Source organism: Lissotriton vulgaris, unplaced genomic scaffold (assembly GCF_964263255.1).
Source record: "Lissotriton vulgaris unplaced genomic scaffold, aLisVul1.2 SCAFFOLD_1541, whole genome shotgun sequence".
Taxonomy (NCBI): Eukaryota; Metazoa; Chordata; class Amphibia; order Caudata; family Salamandridae; genus Lissotriton; species Lissotriton vulgaris.
In genome coordinates, this window is record NW_028245123.1 from 490579 (window position 1) to 512761 (window position 22183).

At 45.2% G+C, this 22183-nt stretch overlaps 1 protein-coding gene across 1 annotated transcript in view; it reads right to left on the minus strand.

The window, feature by feature from the left end:
• Window positions 1–18420: 18420 nt before the first annotated feature.
• LOC147666522 (arf-GAP with Rho-GAP domain, ANK repeat and PH domain-containing protein 2-like) overlaps window positions 18421–22183 on the minus strand; it is an 81221-nt gene continuing 77458 nt past the window's right edge. Inside the window, exons 2-3 of the mRNA XM_086949014.1 lie at window positions 20608–20739; window positions 18421–18974 (exon numbers count right to left, since the gene is read on the minus strand). Coding sequence (XP_086805140.1) covers window positions 18621–18974; window positions 20608–20739 — 486 coding nt within the window. The 3' untranslated portion in view covers window positions 18421–18620. The remainder of the gene's footprint in view (window positions 18975–20607; window positions 20740–22183) is intronic.

Below are 22183 nucleotides of genomic sequence, written 5' to 3' on the forward strand. Positions count from 1 at the left end.
AGTCCGTCTAATTCAGACAGCCAATGTGGTAACCAAAAATAAAAGTATTCACAAGAGGAAGAGGAAGAATTTGCAGAGAAGCACCAAATGCAAGCCAATTCAGAGCACATTGAGGTTTAACACTGACATGCCTTCAATTATTGACATCAGGAAACGTACTATGGTGAGGGATAAGAGGAACCTTGTAATCCTACATATCCCCAAAATGACAAGGAGTGCACTGAGGATGCTTTTGTGAACAAAACCATGTCAGAGTTGGCCATTGATATATATGAATGATGGCTTTAAAGTCATCAGGAGACTGAGTATTTCACAAAATAAAGCCTGTATCATTTAAGGGCATGGCTGTTGTAATGTAAGAATGCTCTAAAAACAAAGTGTGTAAAGAGCACTGATAACTTTAGAACGTTTACACCAGCTTTACATGATGCTTAGCCATGGCAAAGACAATGGCATATAAATTCTGGGTAGCACTAACTCCCCTAGTACATGGAGAGACAAGTTAACCTTAATCCGACATTCTTTTAATGTAGAAGGTTCCTGATGTGAAACCATTTAATTTGCAAGAAGGGCTTGACAGGAGAACCATGCCATTTTAAGTGCCCCATACCTTGTCACTCCGCCTTTATAGCAATATAATTAAGATGTATGTCCCTATCAAACAAGTTACTTACTTTCACTAACATTATATCTGTAAGAAATGGTTAGTTATAGATTATCTTAACTTAGAATTACCCCCAGGCATCAGACTGGATCCAGAAAGTTTTTCGTCAGCAGTACCCCTGCACAACGGAAGGTGGCTTCGGTCGACTCTGTGTGCATCGTCAGCGCCATGGTTATCGGAGTGGCGTCACAGTAGCTACATGGATGCTGCCCTCGCGAGCTGACGTCACTTCTGTACATGACTTTCCACACCAGAAGCGCAGAGCCATGTAAGACACTGACCACTGGTGCACAAAACTTGGGCCCTGAAAGGATATCCTTAACCCTAGAAGTCAGTTTGCAGAACGGGGAGGATGGGTAGGGCGGTAAGGAATTTATAACTAACCTATGTTTCATACAGATATATCGTTACCAAAGGTAAGTAACTTGTTCATTTGAAAGAAACAGTTAGTTATAGATTCCTTACCTTAGAATAGATACCCCAGCAATACCAATCCCAGAGGTGGGTCTGCAACCAATTTCACACCATAAAATCCTACAGAACAGAACAGCCAAAGAAGCTGTCTCTCTGGACTTGGCTGTCCAGGCAAAATTGTTTCATAAACATGTGCAGCAACGCCCAAGTAGCTGCCTGACAAATGTCATTTAGGGGGATTCCTCGTCCCAAAGCAGGAGTAGCTGCCGTCTCCCTGGTAGAATTTGCATGCAACCCCACTGGAGGCTCCATCTTAGCTAAAGAAGAGCAGGCTTTGATGCACAGAACGACCCACCTGGAGATGGACCGTTTGTGCTCGGCCAGACCTTTCTTAGCACCCAAGTAACCAGCAAAGAGCTGGTCCATCCACGCGGCATTGTTTGGTACGATCCAAGTAGAACAAAAGTGCATGTTTCGGATCCAGACGGTGGAGCATACCCTGCCAAACTTATGGCGGCCAAAAGCGGTACAAAACGGGGTGGTGATGGACGGAGCATCTGAATCAATCAAACACTCACACCCAGTCAAAAGTCCATCACCACCCCCTTTTGTACCGCTTTTGGCCGCCATAAGTGTGGCAGGGTATGCTCAGATGTGAGTCCCTTGCTCACTTTGCCACTGGATTCAAGCAAGACGGGCTGAAGACGGCTGGAATGCCAGAAACCGGTCCGCGGAAGCTTGTTTCCGGTCCAGGGAAGACATGGCCTGGCAGTTCGGGCTGCACTGTTCCCATGAGGCACAGGGTCAGACTGATTTGCATACAGCCATGTCTGAACTGGGGTGGCAGAGTGGGCTAAAGAACGGAGATGGATTAAACTCAGATCTTTTGACTGGGTGTGAGTGTTTGATTGATTCATGTTAGGCCTGACATCATTGGCTTGAGTCTCTCCTCCCTTTTTTTCTGTTTGCCTCCTCTGTTTACGATGTTTTTGCTGGTATACTGCTTTGGGCACTGTGCCACTGCTGATCAGTGCCACAGTGCAGGTGCTCCCTATGTAAAATTGCTGTATTGATTGAATTCCATGTTTGGCTTATTTGGTTTACTGTCAGTCCCTAGTCTAGTGCACCAGGAGTGCCAGGGCTTGTAAATACAAATGCTGTTGTGGGCTTGCAGCACATGTTGTGCCACCCACAAGAGCGGCCTAGGAAAAGTATTTCTACAAGTCTTCCATTGCTAGACGTACGTGCAGTCTGGTACTGTCACGCTGACTGCGCAAGTACACCTACTTGCCAGTCCCTAAACCTTCCCTTAACTTCATGTTAGTCACCCCTATGGTAGGCCCACGGGAAGGGTGCATTGTAAGCATAAGGTAGGACACGCCTGACCAAGTTGGCATGTCCTAATAGTGAATTACAGCCATATTCGTTTTTCACTATTGTAAGGTAACCTGCTCTCCATTAGTTAGAATGGGCTGCCGGGGTTATTAATGCTATAATCCTAGCTGGCTCGGGGAGCATGGTGCAATGTCGAGTTTGGTATCCCTGAACTCGGGGTTTAATCACACATCCGTTTGTGTGGATGGTTTTTGGACTCTGGGTTTGAAAATAGCACTTTTAGAAAGTGGCTATTTTCTTGTGTAACTATTTCTGGTTTCTGCTGGTTTGGTGTGTGTGTGACAGGAGCTAGGTGGCTCCAGAGGTCTGAATGAGTCAGTGTGGGATGAGTGGGACATTTGCATTGAGAGTAGGGGGAGAGTAGCTCCTGATAGCCTGCCCTGCCTGACACAATGCTGGCTCCACCTCCTGCCAGGCGACTGATGGCTCTGTGCCTGCCAGGGACGATCCTGGCCCCACCTCCTACCAGGAGGCTGATAGCTCTGCTCCTGCCAGTGACAATGCTGCCTCCACCTCCTGCTGGGCGTCTGAGGACCCAGCCCTGCACAGTGAATAGGCCAGGTGCCTCTGCCTGGCTACACCCACAACAAACCCAGGATGTGGGGAAATTCCCCTGCATGGACAAAGTGATCAAAGCCAAAAAGGGGTATAAGAGAAGGACCCCTGAACCAAGAATTTAGATCACTTCTGACAAGGAAACCTGAATCAAGGACAAGAAGCCTGCTGATCCAGGGACTTGCCTACCCCTTCTGCCAGTGTGCTGTTTGTTGGGGGAATCCTGCAGTTGCTTCTTTATTTTTGCCAAGGAACCAGGAGAGAGGAACTGAGTGTGTACTCTCAAGCTTTGCTAAAGAAAATCTCCAAGGGCTGGAAGAGTGCCAGCCTCCTGTTGAAGTCACAGGGCTAAAGGACTTCATCTGCTAAAAGTGCTTGTTGCTGGAACCTGAGAGTCCAGCACCTCTGAAAGAAACCAGCAACCTCGAAGCCGACGAATCCAGCTCAACATCGTGAGTAACGGCTCCAGTGTCCCGCTTCCTCTACGCCAGCCGCCGGGCCCTATCGACGCCAGCAGCAACGCCAGTGAGTAGCGAGTTCGGCTCCAGCTCCAAATGACCCTGTGTCTGCACCACTGCTGATCGCATCGACTTCGAGCCCTCTCGACGCCGTGAGCGCTGCTCACTCTTGCAACATCACCATCAACATTGACGACGCCGCCGTATCCTGCTTCGCCTCGTGAGCGCTGCTCCTGCCTGACATCTGTCGACGGCGCTGCAGGTTGCCCAGACTCCGAGGCCGGATCGACGCCGGAGACGCGACGCCGGACATCTCGACGCCGCTGATCATCGTGTGCTTTGCTTTTCCAAGGTACTGTGTTGTGGGGGTCTGTGCGACTCCGGGCTCGACGAAGCGCTCCTCGCGGTCGACGCCGAACCCTTTGGATTAACTTTGCCTCGACGTCGTGTGACTCCAGTGTGGGTTACATTGTTGCCAAGAACTGTGTTTTAAAGAAGAAGAGTTGCTTTTGTTACTAAAGATTTTGTGCTAAGAAGAAACTACACTTGAACTATTATTTTTCCTTCCAAGAGTATTTATAAGATTGTGGTATATTTTTGTCGTTATTTGGTCTTGTGCTAAGCCTTATATAAAAATCCTTATTTTTATAATACTACTGTGTCGTGTCCATTTGTAGTGTATTCACTTTATTACTGTATGTGGTCATAAATGCTTAACGCACTGCCTCTGAGATAAGCCTGTCTGTTTTGCCAAGCTACCAAGGGGGTGAGCAGCGGTTATCTAAGTGTGTGATCCCCTTGCCCTGACTAGAGGAGGTGAGTCCCTATTTGTCAGAAGTGTATACCTCTGCCAACTAGAGACAGCCAAGTCTAACAATTCAGATGCTCCGTCCATCACCACCCCCTTTTGTACCGCATATTAATGAAAGTTTCATGTGAACAATTGAAAGGCCTGTTTGCCATGTTGAGCCGTTGTTTTCCACAAGATGTTTTGCTTCTTTGTGGCAGATGTTGTAATTTTCCAGAAGTCTTTTGTTAGTTAGTGAATAGCCATTTGGTTTGCATTAGACAACTGATAGTGTGGTTCTCACCAGCAGGAGAGGAGGCAACAGGGAGGATGACTCTCTTTTGAGGATGCAGAAGATGGAAAAAAAACATGCTGCCATCTAGAATAGTGTGTGTTTAAATTAGTGTGTGTTCATAGAGCAGTGTAGGGCTTTTCTATTATGTTTTTTTTCTTAGAGGAGAGCTGTTTCTTTTGAGCTTCTCTCACTCGCTCTGGCTGACTCACCTCTGAATGTTTTATACTTCTCTACATGAGAGGTTGCTTAGCCTATTTCTTTGATGTCTGTTTATTTATAGCTCAGAATACATTTCAGCTTGACATACATTGACTTTATGCTTTTGCATTGAGTCTCTCATCAGAACTCCTTATAGAGTATCTGAACTAACACCTTGGGGCAGATTTACAAGCCCCTTGCGCCTCATTTATGCCCCTGTTGCATCACTTTCATGATGCAGCAGCGGCGCAAATCCTGCATCATGGTGCGGTGGTACTTACAACATGACGCAACTGGGAGATGCGTCACGTTGTAAAGCCCTGCGCCATATGTAGAGGTTCCTGTGCAGGGGTGGGCGTTCCGGCCCAGGAACGCCTCCTAAAAGTGGCTGAGTGAAATCTACAAGATTTCACTCAGTCACTTTTAGGCCCATGCTGCGTCAAAACCCTGCGCCTGCCTGAAGCAGGCGTAAGGATTGACTCAGCATTAACTAGATAGGGCCCCCAGAGCATTGCTGGAGCTGCGTCGCGCTTGCGACGCAACTCCAGCAATGCGCCACTTTGACGGCACAGATGCGATCACGCATCTGTGCTGCTTTTGCCCCATGGTGCGCCGCATTGTAAATGCGGCGCATCCATGATGGCGGAGCTGTGGCGCACAATAACTGGCGCATCCCTGCTGATTAGCTGGGATGCGCCAGTTATTGTAAATATGCCCCCTTGTTTTTCCCTTATTCCAATTTAATTTGAATTGGTGAACTTTCTTTTTGGAACACTCTTGTTGTATTTTTGCAATATTTAATCTGAACTAATACTGTATTTTTCCTTATACTGAAATATTGATTGTAGAGGATATTAATGTAAATGCTGACACCTAAATGATTATTACTCATTGAATAAATATTAGAACATTGGAATGTTGGAAGCTCCATTGAAGTGCTCAGGGCTTATAATGGCTGGTAAAAGCCAGGAGCTCCAACATTCCAATGTTTCTTTTTTCACAGCTCTGGCTGTGAACAAAAGCTTCAGGGAACCTGAGGGGATTCCAATCCCCTCACGCTCCCAAAAGGCTTTGATTTTTTTTGTTACAACATTCTGTCCTCTAGTGACAGAATGTTCTAATAGTCTTATAGCCCTTCGTAGATGGGCTATACCACTATTAAAGTCCCTCTCCATTGTTGAAGGCCCTCGCCTTCGGCTCGGGGCCTTTAACGCTGGAGAGGGCCGTTAAAATCGCCGATATAGCCCTCTACGGCGAGCTATAAGGCTATAATGTAAGGCTAAAGAATTGAAATAAAACCATTCAACTCACAGAATGTTCTCTTTCTTGACTGTACTAAAAGCCTTTAATGAATTGCTATGCGCTTAATGTAGATGGTTGCTCCTTTACACTTCTCCTTGTAGACGAACAATGGTCCATACAAACAGTGGCGGGGGTTATTTAATAATTACACATGAAGACTGAAATATAGAAAACCCTGCTCCGTCACAAATCAACCCCTCCATCTTCCCAGTTATTTTTCCTTTGATGTAATCAGAAACTGCCATAATTAGTTAATCTTGAGTTTCTCGTCTCTGTCTAGTTATGAGCAGATGCTTGTTGATTGCTCATAATGCATGGTATGGTGCCGAAAGACTACTACTTTAGTATAATGAACTTGAGGTGCAAAAATACACCTTACTATGAATACCAGACTTCTGTTATTATCTGTTTATTTCAGAGATACAGAAGAGCGAGCTGACAATGTATGTTAAACAACAGTTGTAATTCAGCCTGTATCCTGCTACCTTTGACACTGTCTGTTGGTTCTGGTAGCAAGCACTGTGATGTCAACTCAATTAGAATAAATACGGTCAAGCAGCTATGGCTTTTTCTTATTACAGAGGACTAGTTTGTATCAGCTCGTTTGTAATGAGAAAATTAGGGACAATTGTTTGCACAGAGAATATAGGATTTCATCTACTATTTCACCTATCCAGTCTCTCATACAGTTATGCAGACACAAACCTTGTATTTGTAAAAGTAAATTCAAGTATAGTAAGTATCACCCTTTCCTTTAAAAGCTGTCTTAGATTTGGCGATAAAGGATGTCCTTTAATCTCCTGAATCTAAATGGAAGCAAGACAGACATAGTGCTTCTATTCAATGACTTACCAAATGGCAGTTGTTTCTGGCCTCAAAATCAAGAAAAGTCGACAATCCCTGTAAAAATAGTAACAAACTTGGGATTCAAAATCATCTCAGCAATTAATTTTCCAAATCAATACAGTAGGTCAGTCCTGCTGCTTCAAAAATTCAACACCTGGTGCATTGTTATGTTATGCTATGTTAACAGCCTTTTATATAGCGCGCGTACACCCAGGGGTTTCATGGCGCTGACTAGAAGATAACCCAGATGGACATGGGGTTATGCCTAGGCCAGAGAGAAAAGCCAGGTCTTAAGCTGTTTTCTGAACGCTAAGAAGTCGGTGCAGGAGCGGATCCCCAGAGGGAGGGAATTCCAGAGTCTGGAAGCAAGGGTCACAAACCTGTGTCTGCCCTGACGTTGCAGTTTGAAAGCTGGTGTAACCAGAAGATGAAGATTGGCAGATCGAAGATTACGGGAAGGGGTGTACCTAGGCAGAAGGGTATTAATAAATTTGGGACTGCGAGCATGGAGAGATTTGAAAACGATACATGCTGTTTTGAATTCTACTTGTTGAGGAAAAGGGAGCCAGTGGAGTTGTTTTAACAGGGGCCTGGCTGAATGCCAACGAGGCTGCTGGTGGATCAGTCTTGCAGCTTGGTTCTGGACCAATTGGAGACGTTTGCCAAGATAAAGAGGGAGGCCCAGATAGATTGAATTGGCATTAACAGGTGTGATAGTACTAGCCTATTACCTACTGGATCAATGCCGACTGGGTCAGCATCTGACTAATTTTCTTTATCCTGCGGAGCTGGTAGAAGCAAGAGGATACCACCGTACCCACCTGGGTTTTCAGTGACAGATCACTGTCGATGACTACTCTCAGGCTCTTCACCGATGTGGAGGGAGTGGGCAGGAGGCCTAATTCAGAGGGCCAATAGTGTGGGCCCCAGAATATTTGGCTCCTGCCGTTGAAAATTAATTCTGTCTTTCCAGGGTTCAGTTTTAAATGATTAGAATCCATCCAGGAATGGATATGTATCATGTATCCTGGAATTCCCTGATATTATCGGGAGAACTGTCTATTGTGAAAATGAGTTGAAGGTCATCAGCATAATTGAATGTGACGACCTTGAACTTTCCCAGGGACTGAATCAGAGGGACAAGATACAGATTAAACAAAAGAGGGGACAACGAAGAACCATGTGGATCCCCACAAGTAGTCAGGAGTTTGGGAGCAGTGAAGGGAGCCAGGCGGACCGCTTGAGTGCCCTAACTGAGGAAGGACCTGATCCAGCTATGAGCTGAGCTCAGGATGCCGGCTTGTTCGACACGGTCCAATAAGATGGCATGGTCGACCGTGTCGAACGCGGCAGAGAGATTAAGTAGAACCAGAGCCCTTGTCGGCATTGTCGCGAAGAGAATCCACGACAGCGGTGATGACAGTCTCGGTGGAATGAGCGGGCTGAAACCCCGCTTGGTGAGGATTCAGAAGGTTAAAGTGTTCAATAAAATTGAAAAGGTGGGTGGTGACAAGAGCTTCAAGAATTTTAGCCAGACAGGGGAGGAGAGAGATAGGCCTGTAATTAGAAAGGACTGAGGAATCCGCACCCGTTTTTTAAAAAAGGGGTATGATTACTGCCTCTGTGAAGGCTTCGGGGACCACACCCTGTGAAAGGGAAGCATTAAGAAAGGTCAAAATGGGGGCAGAATGGGTTAACAATGTAGACTGCGGGGGGCGTGGCCAACAACATGGGAGATGGCGAGCTACCCCCCCCACACTCCAGAGTGCAGGGAGGAACGGACAGCGCGGCTGAAGGGCGATATCTAAGGTCCTCCCACCCTGACATCTGTGAGGACATTCCTGCGTGGGTGACGCGAGGATGGCCAGCGCGCCATCTGGACACTTATATAGATGCTCAAGAGGGGGAAAAAAGACCCAGTGGTTAGGTCCACACGGCAGGAAACTATTGACAGCTTTGCCACGGCCCGCCAACTAAGGGAGACACTTCCTATGGCCCAGGGCGCGCGATCTGACACCGCCACGTTACTGGAAGCGATACAGGCATCCAGAAAGCATATCCAGGACTCAAGAGGGCAGCTCTGGAGGTCAAGATAGGAGAGGTGGGCTCGGAGGTGCTCCTCCTGCGTCAAGACTTTCGGAACCTCATGGAGCGGGTGACGACGGCGGAAACAAGAATTGGAGAAGCGGAGGACTCTATTACCACTCTCCAAAAGGAAATGGCGGAACTTCAGACATCGCACCGGCAATTGCTGTGGACGGTGGACGATGCGGAAAACAGAGCGAGACGCAATAACCTCCGCTTTGTAGGTTTTAGAGAAGGCATTGAGGGGACGGACGTGGCGGCCTATCTCAACTCCTGGCTAAAGACAACATTCCCACAGGCGCAATTCTCAAACTGCTTCATCATCGAAAGGGCGCACAGGGTGTTGCTTGCGAGACCACCGGAGGGGGCATGGCCAAGACCGATAATTGCGCGCTTCCTCAACTTTGCGGATAGAGACCTTATTTTGCGGGAAGTCAGGAAGAAAGGGGAGATAAGGCTGGAGAACACTGACATAATGATCTTTCCGGACTACAGCCAAGAGGTCCAGAAACAGAGACGTTCTTATGACACGATAAAGGCAAAGCTGAGAGACTTAAACCTAAGGTACATGCTACTCTTCCCGGCGAAGCTAAAAGTACTATATGAAGGGAGAACGCACTTTTTCAACCGACCAGAGGAGGCATAGCAATGGTTGGAAGAACGACCTATAATACAAGGAGCAGTACAGGAAAGCCGCAGGCTCAGGGAAGAGATCGCGGCTGCTGGCTTCCGTCGGAGTCCACCTAAAACTCAAAGGGTAAAGAAACCTCAGAGTAGGAGGCACACACAAACGACCCCTTATCCGGGTCCTCGCACACAGGGTCGAAGAAGGTTGACTCCGGCAGTATTGGTGGGGGCAAAGGCGATGTCTGGATTCAGATACAACTGCTTAACCGATCATAATAGCCCTGATCTTTGGACTGGGTAAGAGTGGTCTGCTTAATTCAGACACTCTGTTCATCACCACCCCCTTTTCTGTATCGTTTTTGGCCACTATAGGTGTGGCAGGGTATACTCAGACATGAGTCCCTTTCTCACTGCTCCATCAGGATTCAAGCAAGCCGGGCCGAAGAGGCTGAAATGCCAGAAACCGGTCCCCGGTAGCTTGTCTCCTTTCTGGTGAAGAATTGGCTTGGTAGTTTGGTCTGCCCTGTTCCCATGATGCACTGGGCCAGGGACAGACTAATTTGCATATAGCCAGGTTCTGAGCTGGGATGGGGCAGTGAGATAAATAACGGTGATGGATCAAGCCCTGATCTTTGGACTGGGTAAGAGTGGTCTGCTTAATTCAGACACTCTGTTCATCACCACCCCCTTTTCTGTATCGTTTTTGGCCACTATAGGTGTGGCAGGGTATACTCAGACATGAGTCCCTTTCTCACTGCTCCATCAGGATTCAAGCAAGCCGGGCCGAAGAGGCTGAAATGCCAGAAACCGGTCCCCGGTAGCTTGTCTCCTTTCTGGTGAAGAATTGGCTTGGTAGTTTGGTCTGCCCTGTTCCCATGATGCACTGGGCCAGGGACAGACTAATTTGCATATAGCCAGGTTCTGAGCTGGGATGGGGCAGTGAGATAAATAACGGTGATGGATCAAGCCCTGATCTTTGGACTGGGTAAGAGTGGTCTGCTTAATTCAGACACTCTGTTCATCACCACCCCCTTTTCTGTATCGTTTTTGGCCACTATAGGTGTGGCAGGGTATACTCAGACATGAGTCCCTTTCTCACTGCTCCATCAGGATTCAAGCAAGCCGGGCCGAAGAGGCTGAAATGCCAGAAACCGGTCCCCGGTAGCTTGTCTCCTTTCTGGTGAAGAATTGGCTTGGTAGTTTGGTCTGCCCTGTTCCCATGATGCACTGGGCCAGGGACAGACTAATTTGCATATAGCCAGGTTCTGAGCTGGGATGGGGCAGTGAGATAAATAACGGTGATGGATCAAGCCCTGATCTTTGGACTGGGTAAGAGTGGTCTGCTTAATTCAGACACTCTGTTCATCACAACCCCCTTTTCTGTATCGTAACCGATCATAATGGCATGGACGAAGAAGACGACACAGGCGACCGGACCTCAGGAGAAGAGGAGGTGACTGATCATTCCCTACATCCTATGGAGAAGGCAATACATGAGATGGAACAGGAGGCAAGAGGCCTCCCCGAAGAGCCCGACACTGAGACTCAAGACTCGCATTCCTGAAAAGGGGACAGGACTATTCTGTGGCACTGCAGCGCATCGTAGAAGGGGCACGCAAGTTACACACACACTCCTTTATACATTTCTTTATGTTTGTTGTTTATATTATTTAACCATAAGGGATGGTGATGGACAGAGTTTCTGAATTAAGCAGAATACTCTCACCCAGTCAAGAGATCAGGGCTAGATCCAACACCGTTTTTTAGCTCACTGATGAATCCTGATGGTGGAGTGAGTAAGGGACTCATGTCTGAGTATACCCTGCCACACCTATAGTGAGCAAAAACGATTCAGAAAAGGGGGTGGTGATGAACAGAGTGTCTGAATTAAGCAGACCACTCTTACCCAGTCCAAAGATCAGGGCTTGATCCATCACCGTTATTTATCTCACTGCACCATCCCAGCTCAGAACCTGGCTATATGCAAATCAGTCTGTCCCTGGCCCAGTGCATCATGGGAACAGGGCAGACCAAACTACCAAGCCAATTCTTCACCAGAAAGGAGACAAGCTACCGGGGACCGGTTTCTGGGATTTCAGCCGTCTTCGGCCCGGCTTGCTTGAATCCTGATGGTGCAGTGAGAAAGGGACTCATGTCTGAGTATACCCTGCCACACCTATAGTGGCCAAAAACGATACAGAAAAGGGGGTGGTGATGAACAGAGTGTCTGAATTAAGCAGACCACTCTTACCCAGTCCAAAGATCAGGGCTTGATTCATCACCGTTATTTATCTCACTGCCCCATCCCAGCTCAGAACCTGGCTATATGCAAATTAGTCTGTCCCTGGCCCAGTGCATCATGGGAACAGGGCAGACTAAACTACCAAGCCAATTCTTCACCAGAATGGTGCAGTGAGCTAAACAACGGTGTTGGATCTAACTGTGGGGCATTATCGGAGGCCTTCCCGATTCAACGAGGCACCAGGCAGGGATGCCCTTTATACCCCCTGTTGTTTGCGTTATCCATTGAAGTGCTGGCCTGTGCAGTGAGACAAAATGTAGGGATTACCGGGGTCCGGATGGGGTCAGCGGACGGAGCAGACAAGAAGCTGTCTCTATACGCGGACGATGTACTACTCTATGTTACGCACCCGGACACTACCATACCGGCACTGTTTGAAGAATTAGACTGTTACGGGAATAACTCAGGGTACCAGAATAACTGGAACAAGTCGACGATGTACGATCCACAAGGTAGGGAGGACTGGCCCATGCTGCCAAAGAGACTGAAAACAACTAGGAAGGGGTTTATGTACTTAGGAATATTTGTCACAATTGATGGTAATCTCTCCTACGAATGTAATATCAGCCGGGTCCTACGCACTTTCTCTGACGATGCTAGTAGATGGTGATGAAGCGAGTTTCAGAAATGATTTTTTGTTTTTGGCTCGCGAAGTTAAACTTCCATAATAATTAATTATATTAATGAGTTTTTGCAAGAAAATGTACTAATCAACTTAGATTAAAATGCATTCACGACATATGGGTTTAACATTATGTGCTCTTTGTTGCACTTGCAAGCACGTTGAAAAATAATGAACTAACCTTGTCTATTTGTCTTGTCAATATTAATGGCGGCTGTTTAATTAATGGCATGTGCTTATTTTAAATGAGCTTTTGTCTATGTCGTGTCTTTTATGTGGCAAAGGCTCGTGGAGAATCCTGGAGGCCTATAAGAAGAAGGTTTTTATAATGCTGCATTCATGTGCTTAAAGCTAGTTAACATAAACTAATGGGTTAATATTTAGCAAGGGGGTGGGTAACAGAATAATCTTCATTACTCAAATTAATTAATGTTTTGTGTTTCTTTGCATATTAGCCTTCAAGTAAGAGGCCTGAGGCCTAGCTTTAAAAAGGGTGTTTCATAATCCTATTGTGATGAGCCAAGCACAGCTAAAGAACGTGGAAAGGTTTGCCACAATGATGTCCGTCAGTAAATAAATAAATGGAACTGTGCAAGATGTGCTCTGAGTTGAATAACTTCAAGGACAGGAAGCGGCTGAACAGCTAAGCTGAGGAAGCAGCAAACTGTTATTTAATAAGATGTTGCAAAATCCTCGGAAGCTAATGTCGCTTGTTTTAGATAGAGAAAAGGTATAAAACCTGACCCCTTGGGAGGAGCTTGGCTTGCTCGTTCCTGATTCCTGAAGGGCGTGAAGTGCTGTCGGACTTTTGACTCACGTAAGGATAACTGAACTAATGCCATTTCCTTTTTAGGTTTAAATGAGTTTAGTAAGGGAAAAAGAATATAGGGAATGAGACTTTTGCTACTTTAATTCTTTGCAAGCTGATCCGTTTAAAAGTGGCAGTTTAATGTGCCTTTAATTGATTAAATGATGCTTTCATAAATGCTAATAAAAAGATTTCTTTATTCTAAAATGCTCTTTGTTTGAAAATAAAATTAATAAAATAGATTTTGAAATGACAAGCTGGTCTTGTTTATTCTTAGTCTAGTTACCATCAGTTGATCCATTGCCTAAGTGGCTTAATGAAATGTTTCCGTTATATTTACATGATTAAGATGATGATAAACTGCAGTTGTATATAATAAGTAAATAGTTTGTGAATAGTTCTGATTAATTAGGTCACATGATTCAGTTGCCCAATATTTGTCTCTGTTATTTATGGGCCTTGTGTGAATTTAGGATTATTGGTGAGTATCATGGTGTTGGGTAGTGTTGTTGAGACAGATTTTCTATAGGGGCGCTGGATCAATGACAATCACTCCCACTGACGATTCTGGGGCGGGCAGCTATGTTTAAAATGGTCACGCTCCCGAGATTTCTATACGCATTTCAGAATGAATACTTTCCCTTGCCATGCAAGACATTCCGAGACATTCATGCGGCGTTGAGGTCCTATCTGTGGTTGGGTAAGCAGCCTAGAGTAGCTCTCTCGACCTTACAGAGACATTAATACGATGGTGGAATATCCTTGCCTGACCTAGAGACCTATTACTGGGCAGAACACTTGCCACCCATAAATGAATGGCTCCACGCACCCGCCACACACCCCACCTATGCACTAGAACGACACAAGATGGGCATCCGCAGCTGTCTTCATTACATCTATGGAGGGAAGGGGCAGGCCAGATTACTAACGGCTACTAGAATCACACTGGGAGCATGAAAGAGGGCGACAAAGGCAATACAGTAGGAACACAAACCGACAAAGCAAACCCCACTGTGGCACTGCACCTTGCTGAAGGAATTACACAAGTTGAAGGCATTGCTTCATTCTAATTACAGTCTGCTTCTCTCATTTTGATGATGAATATATGCTCCACTTCGCCTTGCTCATGCCTTGAAAAAGTCCTTGTGTAGGACGAAACACGTGTTGGTGATCTTTGTGCTGGGAGTATCTGTTTTACGAATTTGAAAATAAAGAAAAGACTGAAGAATACAAATTAATCGGACTGTACTTTGAATTTTCTTTGGAAATCCCCAATGATTCCAACCTTGCTACTTGTCTCTCCGGAATCCTCTATAACAAGTAGAGTGTGTTACTTTTAGGGCTCTTAATAACATATTGCCCGGACTGTTAAAATTGTAAACTCTTAGGAGTGCTGTAAATAGATTCTCAAATCTACACAAGTTGAAGGGGTTCCAGGAGTGGGATGCCATTGGTATCTCTACTCTATGGGATGTGAATAAAAAAGGGGTGTTACAATCCTTCCCGTCGCTCCAAAAGGAGTATGGACTCCACCACTCCCAGCTCTTTAAATAAATGCAACTCAGACATGCATGGAGGGCGGAAGGGTCATCGCTGGAGGTACTCCCCGAATATGCCCCACTAGAAGGCCGCCTTTTACAGGAACAAATCCCGGGGAAAGCTGTGTCCCTGGCATATAAAACCATCATGAATAATAGACCAAACAAATTAGAAGGCCTCAGGAACACATGGGTACGGGAGGTGGGAGAAATGGATGATGTGGATAGGGGGGTAATACTGATGCACCCTAGAGAGGTAGTGATCAAATCACGCCTCTGTTTGATCCAATTTAAGGTCCTGCATAGGTCATATTTTGATAGAGTGCGGCTTTATAGATTGGGAAGGATACCTGACCCATGCTGTCTATGCTGTGGCCATGATAGGGGAGACTTCCTGCACACCATTTGGTCCTGTCCCCGCATTCAAACGTACTGGGAGGAGGTCTTAGCTGAACTGGGGTAGGTGCTGGAGACAGACATCCCGCCGGACCCGAAGGCAGTACTATTAGGGATGACTAATGATGTGGACCTAGCACGCCCACTCCTGATTTTTATGGGGCTAGCCCTGGTAGTGGCCAAGAGGGATATAGCTAGGAAATGGGAGGCGCCTGATGCTCCGCTGCTTGAGGAATGGAGAAGGGGCATGGACCTATACATGGCAGCCGAAAGGGACACATATCGGGCGAGGGGCTGCCCAACGAAATTTCGTAGAGTGTAGGGCAAATGGAGACACTATCACGGCCTTGATGGAGGACTATGAGAGATCGCAGACACTTGCAGGCTTGCGTATCAGAGAGGGAGTGAACATTTGGGGCTGGGAGATATCAATGCAATGGACTCTGATGTTCATAATGGGGGGCTACTTAGGCGCTGGACTTTAGGGTCTGCCGCATAGGGAGGGCTGGGAGGGGACAGGAGAGGAGGCGTTGGAGAGGTGCTTAATAATGACGTGCATGTTCTCTGTGTTCTTGGCTGCAAGCATAATGGAAATGGTGCAAAAACAAACGAGGGGAGAATATGGGGTGGGGGAAAAAGTTAAAGACTGTACTTTGTTCATAATATCATACTATGTTATGTGAGATACTATGCAGTCGCAAATAAAGAAGTTTCCCCCCAAAAAAATGGGGGCAGAATGGACCGAGAGAATTTCCTTTAAAATATACGGAGGACAGCAGCCAGATTTTACCCTTGTTATGAAGGTTTGTAAGGAGTCTGCATTCAGGAGTGGAAAGTGGTCGAAGGAGTGTTCACTGGGGATTGGTGGGGTGGCATTTGGTTTAGGGGCAGTAGCTGGGATACTGGCTTTGATTACAGTGATTTTATCCCAAAAGTATTGGGTAAGGGAGTTACACAGGTTTTGGGTAACGGTCGGTTTGAGGAGAACTCTCTCCATGTTTGACAGCTTATTAACGATGGCAAAGATGTCCTTAGACTTATTTTCAGGGGTAATTATATTTGAAAAATATAGTGCCTTGGCTTGGATGATTGCTTGCTTATAAGCAGTAAGAGCAGCTCTATAAATAGATTTTTCATGTGGGACATAGTTTCTCCTCCATTTTCGTTCCTTTTGGCGGATGTCTAGTTTTTTTTGCCCTGAAGTCCTGGGAAAACCACTTCTGGGATTCCGGATGGCGGGCGGTTTATAAATTTTTTCAGGGGAGCGTGTAAGTTACTTGCTGCCAGCAGCCAGTGAGAGATATTCGTTTCGGCCTGCTCAAGGTCTATAGTGTCGGCTGGGATGGTGCTCGCTAAGCTGTCCAAAAGGCTTGTTTATTAAGAGTGCTCCATTTCCTAATGAGGCCACCAGCCATTGTTGGAGGTTTACTGTCAACTGCAATAGATATGGAAAATTTTATCAAAGAATGATCCGACCATATGCAGGGGCATATGACGGGAGTGGAAATGGTGAGAATATTACTCCACACCTGATCAAGAATGTGTCCTTTAACGTGCATGGCAGAAGTGATATGGTGGCAAAAGTTGAGACCAGAGAGGAGTTCCGTGAGTTCAGTGGCCTGCGGGCCACCAAGATCATCATTGCACCAATATTTAAAATCTCCGAGCAAGAGAATTTTCGTGTAGTCAGTGAGCACAGTAGCCAATTGTTCACACAGGGAAAGGGGGAATGAGGCCATGTATTGGGGGGGTCTGTAAATGAAAACACAGATTAATGGACCAGCCTTAGATTCGAGTTTAATGATTAGGTTATCTGCTCCAGGAAGATTCAAAGTGGACATAGAAGTGAAGACATGCTATTTCTTAATAATTGCAGCTACTCCACCACCCGTCTTTCCTGGAGCCCGATCGGCATGTAAAATATAATATGGCTCTGGAAGGGCTGTCAGGATGTCCAGGGAGGAGTCAGTGTTAAGCCATGTTTCGGTAATGAAAAATACATCAGGTTTGTCATCAAGGAGAAGCAAAAAAAAGTGTTCAATTGGTGCTAAACCTAGGAACGGGTGTTGAGATACGAAATATGAAGTTTTAAGTTAGGGACTGATGTTAAGATGGAAGTTTGGCTTTGACAGGGAATAGTGGGTAAGGAGTCTAATGCATTAGGGAGGATATCGAGATGGTTCAGGTAATCAAGAGTGGCTGGGCAGGACAGAAATGTAGCCTGGTATAATGTTCTTAAGTCTTCCGAGGAATAGGTAATCATTTAGGAAAGGGTGCTGGCCCCTGGGCCCATCCTGGCCGGACGGGCGCAGACGGGCTTGCCTTTGGCGTGCAGTCGGCGCGCCCACTGCGCTCGTCCACTGCGCGACCGAAAATGTGTGGCCATTTTATGTCAATGAGGGCGGGAGGGCCGAGCAACTGGTCCGCCAACTCAAATCCTCCCCTAAGATGGCGGCTGAGGAGAACCCCCCGACAGCACCTAATCGGCTGCGGTGGGAAGGTGAAAGTACAGGTCAGTGCAAAAATGAAGTTAAAAACACAATTTTTTAAAAGTACTGGATTCCCGGCTTCCGCCTCAGGAATGATCGTTCACTGCTAGTCTGCGCGCGTGGACTGGATTACTCTTTCCAAACAAGGATATCAATGTGAATGAAATTGTTTTGGTTAACATAAACTAGTAAACGAATAAACATTCTGGTTTACCTAAAAAGGAAATTTACAAATTACAGCTTGAATAGAAGACTGCAGCCAGGTTATTACTGAAAATGTGACTGACATACAATATATCGCTTTCTTTAGCCCTTACAATAGTTATCTGTTACAAAGAAGATACAAATTCCATCTTTATCCCTCTGACGCAAAAGGGTCTGCAATGATAATATGGCTTGCTTATCATTATATTTCCAAATATATATACATATACACACACTCTGACCTCTATGTAAATTAGCTGAGCAAATCATGGTCATGTAAGAATAGTGTCATATAACAAGGAAATGGGAATGGGATATGTTTTTTAAACTGTTACTGTAGAGCGCTTTATAAAACCCACAGAACAGTTTCTACACTGTTAAGATACTCATGGACGAATACTACCCTTGACAAAAAAATCTTTGCACACTAACTGATGACAATTTTCTTTTTTATTAATACATTTACAGCACCTCCTCCTACAAACCTAACCAAAAACAAAAATAATGATATTTAAAACATATACATATTTAAAAAAAAATTCAGGTCAACAGTTTTTTGACTTATTATAATTTCACATATCAATGTACAATTTGCATTGAGGTCTGCTCTGCAGTTAAAAAATATTTTATTATGATTATGGAGCCCCTGTTTGAGTTCTGTTTTTCTGCAGCACTGAATTTAATTCCTGCATTACATTGGACGGCAACTTTTTTATCACCATAGGAGGTTCTGCAGTTTTATCTTCTTTTTTCTTCTGTGTCTTCGAGTCCAAAGTGGGTGTCTGCTGTGGCTTGAGACTTTGAGTGCCTAGGTCGTCCAAGCCTATGATGCTCCGATGTTTCTTTGCCTGACTCCGTACTTTGTCCTCTTTGCGCTCCAGACAGTGCGCTACCAGAGAAGCTCTCTGCTTCAGACTAACACTCTCATCCTCTTGCTCCTTAGGCCATGGGTCGCCATGTTTCATCTTTCCAGTCTGAAGATCTGTGTTCTAAATACAGGGAAAAAGAAGCAAACTTGTAAGTCATCTGTTTTTCAAAATTCTCTTGGGATTAGGTAATGCCTTCCTGGGGAAAGCAGTATGTCTTGATACTCTGCTAAAAAGAATTGTTTTTAACTATCAAGATGGCACTTGTTAGAAGTATGAAGAAATTATCATTGTTTCATGTTCATTCTCAAATTAAGAACCATCAGTGTCTTTTAAGAGACCTTCATTTGGAGCCAGTAGCTGGCATGAAAACAATGTATTCCCTCTATTGGCCGAGTAGAAGTTAAATGCTAAGCACTTTTCAAGTAATTGGGTTGGAGATGGTGACTGGTCCTTAACTTGTGCTACCAATTTGACGGCTAGCACTTGAAATGCTGGCCTAACTTACTGACAGTTTTCGAGAGTGTGTGAAAGCATTCGTTTGAACCTCCTAACAATCTATTTGATGTTCAGAGGGCTCATCACGCAGGATAGGGTGGCAGAGGCGTTAAAGTGCTTCCTTTCATACCTTTGAATGAATGAAGGAGTTAATGATAATAATACAGGACCTAAGAGCTAATCTAAGGGAGCAGCAGACCAAAGGGGCTAACAGAAAATGAATAACTCTAGTGGCATTACATCCAGCACTTGAGAAAGATCATTAAGTGCACTGACAACAGAGTTTCTATACACTGATCAGCACCTCAAGCATTAGTGCTAAAGGTATAAACATAACCTAGAGGCTTTAATAGGCATTTACTGTGGAGAGTGAGGCGATAATCGTCATTTACAGTGGATAGTGAGGCTATACTAGTCACTGCAATGGACAGTGAGGCTTTAATAACCATTAACAATGGAAAGTGAGGCTATAATATTCAATTACCTTAAATGGTGAGGATATAATGCTCATTAGCAGTAGACTTTGAGGCTATAATAGTCATATGCCGTGGACAGCAAGGTTGTAATAGTCATTTACAATGGGGAGTGAGGCTTTAATAGTAATAATAATACCAGCAATAGTAATTTACAGAGTACACTGAAGCTATAATAGTAATTTGCAATTGGCATTCAGGCTCTAATAGTAATTTTCAGGGGACAAAGAGGCTACAATAGTCATTTACAGTGGAGAATGAGGCTATAGTAGTCATTTACAGTGGGGAGTGAGGCTTTAATATTCATTTACAGTGAAGAATACGGTATAATTATTAGTCATTTGCAGTGGACAGCGAGGCTTTAATAGTCATTTACAATATAGAGTGAGGATATTATAGTAATTTACAATGGACACAGGCTTTAATAGTAATTTACAGAGGACACTGAAGCAATAGTAGTAATTTTAGTGGACAATGAGGCGCCAATAGTACCTTTCAGTGGACATTAAACCTATATTAATCATTTGCAGTGGAGCGTGAGGCTATAATTGTAATTTACAATGGAGTGTGAGGCTTTAATAGGCATTTACAGTGGAGAGTGAAGCTATACTAATAATTTACAGTAGAGAGTGAGGCTATAATACTCATTTACAGTGGAACGTGTGGTTTTAATGGTCAATTGTATTTGAGAGTGAGGCTATAATAGTTATTTGGAGAGAACAACATCTAATATAAGATATTTGGGTATACCATTAGGGGAACACAGTTGTATTATTCCACCTTACCTCTGTTGACTTTTCCCGCATCCTGACATTTTGTTGATCCTGTTGAATGAATGTTGAATATACTCCTGTGTATGGCTCTTTTGTTGACACTGTGCGTTCATGTACTTCCGGTGGCCATATGTCATTGTCATGCTGAAGGAGGGAGAACTAGTTAGTCATGGGCACTGGCATGCCATGGTGGAGATCACAATGCAATATATTCAACACAGGATACCCTTACAGGTGACACTGTGGTTTACAAATACACATAACATCTGTGCTTATACATGAATTATACATTGTTACTTTTGCATGCTTTTTCCACGAAACAGTTTGTATTATATGAGGCAGATAAGGGGACTGCATATAACGCTGCAATGCTAAGTGAGCTTTGATGGTCTCAGCCCAATCCGAAAGTTTAAATACTTCTCCTTTTACATAATAATCATGAAACGCCATTCTTCAGGGGTAAGCAGTCTGTATCTCAAATTGATGTTCATTTAATATCTCCAGTAAACTAGAATAATAAATCAGCTTGGCCCAGAGACAGAGGCAGCGGTGGCTCCTCCGCTATGACGGAGGAGCATCGCCTCCCCCAAAAAAACAGCCAGAAAGGGAAAATTAAACAACACTTGTTTTATTTTGCCTTTCCTGCAGAGTCATCCGGGTGGGGCCTGGGGGGGTCACAGAACAGAGTGGAGTGGTAGTGCACTCCCTTCACTATGCATGACGGTTTGGTCGGCTGTCTTAGGCTGGCCAAACCTTCATGCACAGTGAAGCCCTCTCCAACCTCAGCTGCATTGCTGGGGTTGGAGAAAGCAGGCACACTCTCCCAGCCTGTCCTAGACCGCTAATCAAGGGAGCTCAGGCCAATCCTTTAGCTGCTTTCATGCGTGAGAGCAGCTTCAGGATTGGCAGCAGGGTTGGCTGAGAGCCTTCTCCTGAAGAAGAGGAGCAGAGAAGTGAGACGCGAGACGAGGCTGGCTGAAGGTAAGTCTATTTAATATATTTTTTATTTTGCCCCTTCACGTCACCTATGCCCCCTCTCACTCCTCCTCGTCACCAACACCGGCCACTACTGGACAGAGGTTAATGTCATATGCTGAGCAATTAATATTCCATACTACAAATATGACAATATGTATTGAGAGTGGCATCCTGAGTCGAAAGGAGGGCAATAGTCTTGTGCACTCAAATGGCCATATTTCACAGAGTCCCCTGATGGTGCAAAGGGCTTGTGTGCCCACATTTACATGCACAGGGGCAATAGGGTATCACAGGAGGCGCTGCAGACACTTCTGACACCCCTTCTGTAATAATAATAGTGCTAGTGTACATGTAGTACCAGTACTATCTTTATTGTACCATCTCTCATAAATATGGGGGGGTGGACCCATGCAAATGAGGGAGCACTTTGCCACTGCCCCAAATTGCAGATGCAGGCACAGAGGCAAGCATGCACTTAAGAGGGACACTGTCACTGGGCCCCCTGAGGGAAAACCTCTGGAGGGCAGAAAGGGGGTCTCATGATCCCCAAGACTTCTATATCCATTGTGGTTGATGCTGTTACTGTAATATTTTTCCAGGGCAGTTATCA